The sequence below is a fragment of the Orcinus orca genome, chromosome 19 (assembly GCF_937001465.1).
Source record: "Orcinus orca chromosome 19, mOrcOrc1.1, whole genome shotgun sequence".
Taxonomy (NCBI): domain Eukaryota; kingdom Metazoa; phylum Chordata; class Mammalia; order Artiodactyla; family Delphinidae; genus Orcinus; species Orcinus orca.
Window position 1 is genome coordinate 37,669,594 of NC_064577.1, and position 10,715 is coordinate 37,680,308.

At 52.3% G+C, this 10,715-nt stretch overlaps 1 protein-coding gene across 11 annotated transcripts in view; it reads left to right on the plus strand.

Annotated features, from left to right (window-relative positions):
* The window catches only part of KANSL1 (KAT8 regulatory NSL complex subunit 1), a 175,165-nt gene extending 166,056 nt beyond the window's left edge, over positions 1–9,109 (plus strand). For all 11 annotated transcript variants that reach the window (XM_049701421.1, XM_049701416.1, XM_033438978.2 and 8 more), the window contains 5 exons: positions 1,295–1,416; positions 2,056–2,113; positions 2,334–2,446; positions 3,257–3,509; positions 3,827–9,109. In XM_049701421.1, the coding sequence (XP_049557378.1) occupies positions 1,295–1,416; positions 2,056–2,113; positions 2,334–2,446; positions 3,257–3,509; positions 3,827–4,054 (774 nt within the window). In that variant the 3' untranslated portion in view covers positions 4,055–9,109. The remainder of the gene's footprint in view (positions 1–1,294; positions 1,417–2,055; positions 2,114–2,333; positions 2,447–3,256; positions 3,510–3,826) is intronic.
* The last annotated feature ends 1,606 nt before the right edge of the window (positions 9,110–10,715 follow it).

Sequence of the window (10,715 nt, forward strand, 5' to 3'; positions counted from 1 at the left end):
CAGTGACAGTCTATTCTTAGAGGAGAAGACTGGGATGAAAAAGACATTGTAATAACCTGAAATCGTAGGTGACAGCAGCTAAAATCCTGGCCCAGGAAACATTGCCTTTCAACATTTTCTGAGAAGGTCCTGAAATGATACGATGAATCAGTCATAGATCCCCCTCTGGGAACAGAGAGTAGAGAGGTCAGCTGTAGGGAACAACCTCTTCCCCATCTTCCTTCACTCTGGGCTGGCCACATTTGGTGGTTTGGGTTTGAATGTAGCCTCTTAGTTGTCTGCAGCTGTATTGTCACCATGGCAGCATGTTTGTCATCCCACTGTTTCACTCTGGGCTCTCACGGCTCAATCGCCGGTCTCTCTGTTTCAGGGCAGGGTGTTGGCTATCTGGGCACAGGCAGCTCGTGGACATGCCCCTCCATCTAAGAAGCCATGCCCTTTGGCTCCCTGCTTTATTCCTCCGTCGATCTCCCGCTTGCTGCAGATACCCGCCGCCGCCTCTGATATTGGATCCTTGTTAGTCTTCTTTCCCAAGGGTTTGATCTTAACTTCCTATAGGAGTGAATTTCCTTTCTCCAGGAGTGTGAGCTGTACAGCCAAGGCTTCCCTCCACTCATCTCTGTTGATATAGCTAGAACGCTCTTAGCTCTTTCCCTCAGAATAATAGCCAGAAGGGGAAATCACATAAGGGCTGAGCAGATGATTGGTACAGATTTAGCTGAAGAGTTCAGATCTACGAGAAGGAGGTGCTTCCATGACAACCAAGGTTAGATGATCCATTGAGCTGGGCCTGTCCTTTGGGCATCTTTCAGGGTAGGGGAATTCATCTTTTTAACCCGAAGAATCACCACCAGGCTGAAGCATTGCTTTTAGGATCCCCCATGGGTCTGTGTCACAGACAGAGATAAAAGGGGAAGCAGAAAGGAAGATTTAGTTGGGGTTGTTAATAAGGCTGTGCGTAGAGGAGTAGAAACCGTGGCAATTGACTCAAGGCCCCGGGATACCCACCCCTGTAAGCTTCAACAGAAGTCTCTTTTCATGTGAGCCCATGAAGAAGGAGGGTGCAAGTGAGACTTGTGGACGGAAGATACTCCTCAGGACCGCTTAGTATTTCCCCTGTGCGCTTTGCTGTTGGGGGACTGTCTCCTAGGTGCAAGCAGCTCTGCCATCCCTGCCTGGGCCCTACCCAAAGACCCAGATTCCTGGGTATTGCTGATCCTGTTTTAAATCTCAGATGTATAATTTGAGGTACGTAGAATTGTTCCTCCCTCTTAAACTTGCCTTTGTCTTACAGCAGCCAGTAAGGAGGAGAAGGGGAGAGAGCTCCTTCGATATTAACAACATTGTCATCCCAATGTCAGTCGCTGCAACCACCCGTGTAGAGAAGCTACAGTACAAGGAGATCCTTACTCCCAGGTAAGAGGCCCTGGGTGATGCGCTCTTCTTGCTGGTCTTGCTGTCGTTGCCCTTTTCCCTCTCCTCTGGTCACTGAGCTTTGGGGCCTAGCCTTGGCTGTTGTCTTCTCTTTAAGAGAAGGTCTACCTGATCAGAGTGAAATTATTTCTTTACATAATTTTCTTCCATTATATGAGCACCAACCAGACCACAGGCCACAAACTGGCTATAGCCATGTTTTGTTTGATGCATACAAATATGTTTTAAAATACTGAATTTGTTGTTAGCATCAAAGCAGGATTTCACATATGAATGTTTATTTCCAGCTTTTGTTGACACATCAAAAGATTGGGCAACCCTGTATGTGCACTCCCGTGTGGCAGCAATCAGCTGCTGCTGGGTACTGCTGGTCCCCTCTAAACAGGTTCTTTTGCTTGAGTTTGTCCATCTACCAGCTCTAGTCCCACCCTCAGCCTGCTTCCCCTCTTTCTGCCCCTTGTGCGCATTTGAGTGTGGGACCTCTTAGAGAGGCCCCAGGGCTAAGCAGGCCCAGCAGAGAGCAGTGTCACTTGCAGGTGGAGAGCTCTCGTTCCTGCACGGATGTACTTATCCTGCCCAGACTGCCTGCCGTCTCACAATTGTTCCTTCCTGGTTTTGCAGCTGGCGGGAGGTTGATCTTCGGTCTCTGAAGGGGAGTCCTGACGAGGAGAATGAGGAGGTAATGGCATGGGCGTTCGCTCTTAGAAGAACACATGAACTCGTGGGTGCACACACTGCAGATGCCTCAAGACCTGTGGGTGTCAAGTGCAAGCTCATTGTATTCCTGTCCTGACCAGGAAGAGCCTAGTGTGGGGTGGGGCTGCTTCTAGAATTGGTCTACGCACTGAAACTTGACTTCCTGGAGGAAAGGGGGGATCGATGAAGATGCTCTTTTGCAGATAGAGGACCTGTCTGACGCAGCCTTCGCCGCCCTGCATGCCAAATGTGAGGAGATGGAGAGGGCTCGGTGGCTGTGGACCACGAGTGTGCCACCTCAGCGGCGGGGCAGCAGGTGATGGAGCAGGCACAGGCCTCCAGGGCCTGTGCAGGGAGGGTCAACGGGGAGTTGGGACCCTGGCTGTGTCCATGGAGTTGCCACTTAGTTGTTCTTCATATTCATTCCCTGTCGATGGCTGAGAATGCAGACGTTCTGTGGTGTTTGTTGGGACTAATGAGGGTGTAAGCAGTCAAATGCTGGCCCTTGCTGAGTGGTGACTGTCCAGTTCTGACGAGCTCCGTGGTCTCCCGGGGTCCAGGAGGAGGCCGTCATGGCATTTGGGAGGCTGGTTGGGGTTGTGGTGACTGGATTAGAGGAGCTTTGGAGGCCTCGCCACAAGTTAACCTCCTTTGAACAGTGGAGTTTGATTGTTGTGGTCTTGCTTTACTTGGAAGAACTGTCCTACCCTCTCTCCCTTTAGTGTTACAGTGAGAAGCCCTCAGGATTCTCAAGTAGAAATATTTAGGGCTCTTGTTTTTGCTTTTTACTTTGCCTGCAGTTTTCAAAGTCTGGGCTAATTCCCCTTCCCTTGTGAATCCACTGGGCACTGAGCCAGGGATACCCCCAGCGTTGTTCGGCCGTGGCCTTTTCCTGGGATGACAGGTGTACACAGCTCTTAGATGCCGTGTTGTGTGCCTGCCCGTGTGCACAGCAGTGGAAGAAAGTGAGGGGTCTGTGGTTCCTAGGAGAGAACTGCTGGTGTCAGTCTGCCTTAGCTCCTCTGGTCGGGAAGCTTTTTTCATGCCTCCTCCCCAACCCAAAACACAGACACATGAGAAATTGCCTATTACCCAGGCACTCAGATTCGTGCTTCTTGGTATACAGGTCTTACAGGTCATCGGACGGCCGGACAACGCCCCAGCTGGGCAGTGCCAACCCCTCCACCCCTCAACCCGCCTCCCCTGATGTCAGCAGTAGCCACTCTTTGTCCGAGTTCTCCCACGGGCAGTCCCCCAGGAGCCCCATTAGCCCAGAACTGCACTCAGCCCCCCTCACTCCCGTGGCGCGGGACACTCTCCGACACCTGGCCAGTGAAGACACCCGTTGTTCCACACCAGAGCTGGGGCTCGATGAGCAGGTGAGGAACGCTGCCTTTCTGTGGGATTAGCGGGGTGGCGGATGGGATTGTTGGGGGACAGCACCTGCTCAAGATGTATCTTCATTTTATGGATCTCCCCTCCCCCCCAATTTGAAGGGGACAGGGGACTGAACTTGAAGTTGACTTTCTGAAGGTACCATGGAACTGGCTATCATTAAAAAGTTGCCCACTCTGATAATTTTCTCTGGGCCAGCCCAGGAACTCCAGAGAGACTGGTCATGGCCTCCAGTCCACATGTCTGGGGAAGGAGGCGGGCTGGGACTGGGTCCTCACCAAGACATCTTATCTGCCCGCAGTCTGTCCAGCCATGGGAGCGGCGAACCTTCCCCCTGGCGTATAGTCCCCAGGCAGAGAGTGAGGACCAACTGGATGCACAGGAACGGGCGTCCCGCTGCACTCGGCGCACCTCAGGCAGCAAGACTGGCCGGGAGACAGAGGTGGCACCCACCTCGCCTCCCATCATTCCCCTCAAGAGTCGGCATCTGGCGGCAACAGTCACAGCTCAGCGTCCAACTCACAGATGAGTGGGATATGAGAATCTAAACAGACTCACTATTGGCATTAAAGCTTCAGAAAACTCTGCGTTTGATATTCAAACATCATATGCCGAAAATTTTCACAGTTTTTAGTGAATTTAAGGAATTTAGATTCTACTTTGATAATTTCTTTCTTGTTTTGATTTTTGTTTTGTTTATGTTTTGGTTTCCATGTTTATCGTCACACACCTGAGCACTTCCTCCAGTTGGCACACAGTTCAGGATAAGACCCTGCTGGCCTGGTCCTGGCACATCCTCTGCACTGTTGAATCACTGGGCTTAGCCATGTTGGATGATCACCCCTCTCGCGCCCCTGTGGGCAGGGTGGGACAGCCAGGTGGGCAGAGGGAAAGGAACCTCCAGCTCAGCATTGCCCCCTGAGGTTAGGGTGGGAGAGAGCAGTGTGCTCTGGGCTCGTACCCCGTCCCTTCTGTTGCTTAGCTCAGCTCCGGCCCTCCCGGCTGGGTCCCCTTGGTCGTCTGTGCTGGAGCACCTCCACCAGAACCTCTTGGCCTGAACTCCAGCTGTTCTCACCCAGCTCTCAGCTGACAGAATGGCTTCCCCTGTCACCCAGGTCTTGGAGACCTGTTCTGGGTTTCCTCTGCATTCGGTCATCCCTGTTCTGACTTCTTAACTGAGGTAAGCTGGCTGCGGCTGTTCAGGTCCCCATCCTGCCCCTTCGTGTCCTCTCACCTGCTCTCGCACACCATTCACACGCCCACGCACACAGTCCTTCCACTTGGAACGTTTTCCCCCCCTAACCTGGTCTGTGGAGGTAGGATTAGGACTACTTAATCTCTCTTCCCACTCCCCTGCAGACTCTAGGGGGTCTTGGAAATGAGCAGCCATCTCTCCTGTATAATTCTGTTTTCACTGAGTCATTTGGTCATATTTCCCCACCCCCGTCCAGTTCCCTGTCAGTGTCTGTCAGGTCCTTCCTCTTTCGAGCTCCCTTGCCTGTGGAACACTGTCTGGTCCTAGCTGTGGTTCCTATCACTCCCCATCACCCCCCCGGGTTAACCTTGTGCCTGTCTCATCTATGATCACATCACCAAAAAGGGGGGCAATAAGGACTTTTTTTTTTGCCATTTTGTAATCGTATAAAAATAGTAGACAAACTGCTTAATGGTTGGGGTTTTTTCACAATTTTCAACATTAGTGATTTTTTTTTTTTGATTCTGTTTGCAAGTTAAAGGGTTTGTCATTGTTTCTTTAAAAACAATAATGCACCATATCCCTATGCATAAAGTGCTTCTTCTATTTATAAGGTTGAAAATTCTGAATAACCCTTTTAGCATTGTAAAAAAAAAAAAAGAAAAAAGAAAAAGAACAAAAAAAACCTTGTATTTTGTAAATATTTTCTTTTCTTGCTTTGAGCTGTGTATTGGCAGCGAAACATGTAGCTGTCTTTGTTCTATAGAAATGCTTTTCTTCAGAGAAGCTGATCTTTGTTAATGTCTTGATTCTGTTCGCAAAGCACAGACTAGTGCTTAAAAAAAAAGGAAGGAAAAATTGAAAAAAATAATAAAAAAAAAGTTACAGAATGTTGTATGCCAGGCCCTTCTTGTTACAGGACATGGTACTGGTGGTGGCTGAGGAGCCTCCCTGAGGAGCAGTTGTTCTCTGGGTCCTCCGACTGGCTGTGAACCTTGGGAAGTCCCCACTGTCTTCTGGGCACCGGGCAGGGTCCTCTGATGGTCACCAGAGAGAGTGGTTCTCACCGGGGCGGGGGTGAGAGACGCCAGGAGGAAGGGTGTCTTCGTAAATCGTCTTTTTTTGTTGTTGGATGTAAGTAATTGATCCACTGCTCTTAATGTTCCTTCTTCTAGTGAGGCCGGCCAGCATTGGGACATTTTTTAATCTATTCTAAATTGCTCTTTAATGGATATTTCACTTTCCATCATCCACCTTTTCTGGGGTTGAGGTCACTGCAGACATGTATATACTTTGCATGGAACCTGAGCTGGTTCTCAGCAGCTTTCTTCTGAGAAGGCTATGCTTGGTGTTCTTTGTACAAGATGAGTAAGTGGGCAGGCCTGCGACTCTCTTTACTTCCTTTTTTCCTTTTTTTTTTTTTTTTTTTTTTCATAGCAGTCAAGTTGACACAGCCAATGCAGCTGCCTCTCCTGACTATGAAACCTACGAGTTCTGAGGTAGCATTTCTCTTTGGCTGCCCTGTTGCTGCTTCTGTAGTTGCAGTTAAGACCTGCTCTACTTAAGCTGCTGCCTGCAGTGGCTAAAGCACATCAGGAAAAGCTGAGAAAAGTAGTATTTTGAAGCTGTATGAAAAATCAAAGGCCTGAGTGTTATGACCTTGACCTACTTATTAAGGAACAATAATATGATGGGTTCTGTTCTGTTTTCCTTTGTAGCATTGCCAAGGGCTACCTGGTATCCCTATCTTGATCTAGCAAACACTCTCCAATCTATAATAAGGCTCAAAGGAGAGAGCAAAGCAGCTCTGTAATCCTGCAAGGCATCTAGCCATCATTCAGCTGACTGGCCTAGTGTCCTGCCTCAGCCCCAGGCCCCTAGGCTAATTTCCAGGGGTAGAAAGGGTTCCTAGAGCCACCCCAGTGTTCTCAGCTTTGAATACAGTGGGCTGGGTCTTACAAACTGAGTGCAGCCTTGTGAGCTCACCCACAAGGGTATTGCCCTTTGAGTTGGACCAGGATGGTTTGCCAGCACCAGAACGAGAGAATCACCTAAAAATGAACAAGTCTGAGAGCTCTTTCACCTTCAGGGCCCCAGACCCAGCTGGTAAATCCTGATGTCCAGGTTTTAACAATATTGTCATTTCCTGAGCTAAGTTCTCTAAGGCTGGGAAAGGACCTGCAAATCATACATCATTTTCTGGTCCTTTGAATCCATACATGGAGACCTTATTTAATCAGAGTAATAACTTTATTTTCCAAATTCACTTTTACAGCAACAGTGTAAATCATTTGTTAAAACACACAATACACCATATGGACATTCACAGACAGGAAGCTAAGCTAAGGTGGTTTCATGTCCCTCCCCCCACCCTCAAAATTAACAAAGGAATCATGGGACTTGCAAGTGCCAGAAATTGCCCTGCGCAACACTGCAAATTCACGGGGCTGAGTCCGTCAGGAGGCGAGACTCTGGGTCAGCGCCCAGGGTAACCCTTTCCAAAGCTGAAGAGAAACCAGAAGTCTCTTGAAGCCACAGATCTGTAGACAGGACAAGCTGATGACCTCCACGTCTGCCCTCTTCCCTGCCTCTTTGCTTTCCTTGGAGGACAGAGATTTAAGGGTGACGAGATCTTAGCAGCTACTAGGAGTACAGGCTGTGTGTCCGGAGCTGGTGGGAAAGGTGACGTGGAGGTGCCAGCAGCTTAAAGGAAAGGATGCCAGCGTGTTCGGGAGGCATGACCGCGGGCTTGGGAACCCCGCAAAAGGGCAGCAGGTCACAGCAACCATATCTCCGGATTCCTCCACAAGCCTCACTGCCTGCACCTGGCCGGGAAGGAGATGGGAACTAGCTGGCAGCCTGTGGCACCTGTCGGTGAGAAGGTGAAATCCCAAGGGACCTCTAGCACACGTGGTTGAAATCAGGAAGAAAAGTATTACCAGGCCTTGGACTCCTGCTCTCCAAGACTCCCCTTTGCCCAGTGGTAACTCTCCTACAGGTTCCTCTCCCCTCCACGGCCCCACCAGGAGCACAACACGCAGTTGCCAACAGGATACGGTCTCACCACTGAAGTCAGTTTAAATGGAACTTTTGATAAAGTGAATGCAGAGCTTGAAGCGACCAGGCGGATAGTGTATCCCATCTAGCCCACCCGAGGGACACCGGCCCTGGAAGAAACGGCGGTGGGGGAGTGCCCAGCCCTGGGGGCCGTGTCCTCTTTTACGGTTCCAAGCCAGCGTTGCGCTCTGCAGGCTCCCTGCCAGCACTGACCTGATGACCCTAAATCACGCTCTTTAGGCTGCTCCCGACAGCCCACGCAACACGAGGTGCCCGCTGAGTAAGGCCCTCGGAAAAAGGTACTGGAGGGCAGGGTGAAGAAACTGCAGGGAGAGGGTCAAGAAATGCAGCCAGAATTGGTGGCAGTAATGAGGGGCTGCATCTCTAACAGCTACCAGATCTTCACACCAAGTTTCCTCTTTCTTCCTCAGAACCCTTCCAAGACCAGCTGGGACCCAGAGGACAAAGGAGAGCCGCCGCACTGCGGGAAGTTTGGGGCCCAGGTGATCCTCTGGCTGCAGATGAAGCGTCTGGCCCTGGACTCCAACCACCCAGCCCCGTACGGTTGCCTTTAACTGTACCCAAATCAGAAGTGGCAGAACCAAGCCGAGGTTGCTGATTTTCTTCAAACAGCAGATTTCTACAAAGGCTGCTTCCCTTTCCCCATGGCAGGAGATGGGTTTCATGCAAGGTCAGCAGGGGCTCTGGCCAAGGATTTGGAAATGGTTGTCTCCTGACCTGTCACCCTTGTCAGGCGGCTCAGGCCCCTGGGGCCAGTCCAGGGCAGGCAGTGCATCCTAACCCCTGCTGTGGCCATCAGGCCCCGGGTGGGGAGGCCTGGGCCAGCCTTCCTGCGGGAGAGCTTGGAGCGGGACCCCGGGCTGGAGGGTGGGTTGCAGACCTTTCCCCAGCCGGCACTCATGACGCAAGGAGTTAGTTGTACGACCCTCTCTCAAGGCTGCTGTGGGGCTTCTCCAGGGCCATCTTCACCACAAGACACACTGCCCCCTGCCTGACAGAAGGGAGCCCCGGGTGCGGGGAGAGGGGGGTACCATAGCTTCTGTCCTCCTCCTGTGCTTCAGGCCTTCTTTGCAGCTGAGGGTTCTCAGATGTCAGCATCTGGTCTCCGCTGGGTCCCAGATGTTGATGAAAGTCTTTCAAAAATTGGGAGGCCCCACAGAAGAGAGTCACACTGGCCTTCTGGATCCAAGTCCCAGCTGGGGGGTGAGAGACATCTAGGACTCCCGTGGGGGGTAGGTTAGAAATCTCTTTACAAGCATTTCAAGATACATGCGTCCTTTTTTTTTTTTTTCTTTTTTTTTTTTTTCTTTTCACTATCATAGTCACTCAGGTGAATCCAAGCATAAACAGACAAATCCGACTACAACGCGACAGGGTGCAGATGGGGAGGGAGGGGCGACATCTATGTATATGTTCAGCTGCTCCAGGAGGACAAGACAGCATTGCTTCCAGCTGAGACTGGGGGAAGAACCATTTCCGAGGGGGCATGTTTCCCTTTTTGGGGTGAGGGCTGATTATATGCTCTTGGGGTTGAGCAGCGGCTGGACTCTCTTGAGAGGCTGGCAGTCACAAGCTGGGGCAGACGTAAGGAACGGAGGGAGCGTGGTCCTGCCCTGGGGGCCTTGCCTGCCCGTCCCCGTGCCATCTCTGGCATCCAGGACGGCCAACCTGCTGCCAGCTCGGCACAGGAAGGGAACCAGGCCTTCTGGGAGAAAAGGCTCTCCAAGTAAACAAGGCATAAACGTCCAGGGTCACTGCGAACCCCACCCTGGCTCCCATCTGGGATGGGGGCAGGGGCAGGGAGCCGAGTAAGGTCATCAGGTTCATTGTGAGGGACATGCCAGCTTGATGAGTACAACTTAGACTGAGAGACTGAGGTCCCCCCGCCGTGTCCGGACTTCACCCTCCTTGACTTTCCTCCTTGGTTTAGAGGAGGTGCATCCCCATCTAAACAATGTCCGTTACTGAGAAAGGGGGGTGGGGTTAGGCTGGGAACTCGGGACAGCGTGATGTAATGCGGGGTACAGGCAGTGACTGGGCTCCGCACGGCAGACACAGGCATGGTGGGGCAGACAGGTGGCTGCGGTGGCCGTGAGAGGGATGACAGGTTCAGGGGCCACCTCCCAGGTCCCCGTACACTCCAGAGATGCCAGAGGCCCAGGCTTGGGAACAGGCGGGTGTCCCCCAAGAGGCACAAGTCCTTACAAAGAACCGGTTAGCCCTAAAGTCCCAGGTCTGTGAGGTGCCAAAATCGTGGCTGCAGTTCCAACCTTCAGAACTCAATAAAACAGGGTTTCCGCGGGGCAGAGAGAAGCCCCTCAGCTCAGGACCCCCACCCTGCGGGGAGGGAGAAAGAGGCCAGCGCTCGGTCTTCTCCGAGGAAGTAACCCACAGGATGCCACTCCTGCAACCTTCCTTCTCTTCCCGCCCCCGGCCCTTCGTGGTGTAAGCCCTCCTCCCTCCAGAGGGTGGCACGCCGACCCGCAGCAGACCCCGGGCCACCAAGAACCGGAGGCCACTTGGTCCGAGTTTGCTGTGGGCGGCAGAGGCTGTGTCCTGCCTGCTGCGCCTCCGGGCCGTCCTCAGCATCTCCTCCCTGAGCTTCTCCTCTGGCATCCTCACGTCCCACACCCCCCCCCCCCTCACCTCGCCCTACCCCCGCCCAGCCCCCCCCACCCCCGCACCCCGTCCTGCTCCAAAGGTGGCCCTACGCCTGTGGTTGCACCAGCGCACCAAGTGTCGAGTCCCTTGTTGCCGCTGCTGCCTCTGTGACACCCCCAGAACGGGGCGCCCCCCCAGGCCCTTGAGAGTCCCCAGAAGCAGCTTTCAGAGCCTCTCCTCCTCCCTCTTGCACTCAGAGGGGGGAAAAAAAAAGAATCGAAAGTAACTGCCCAAGGAAATTCTGGGTAGGGCCATC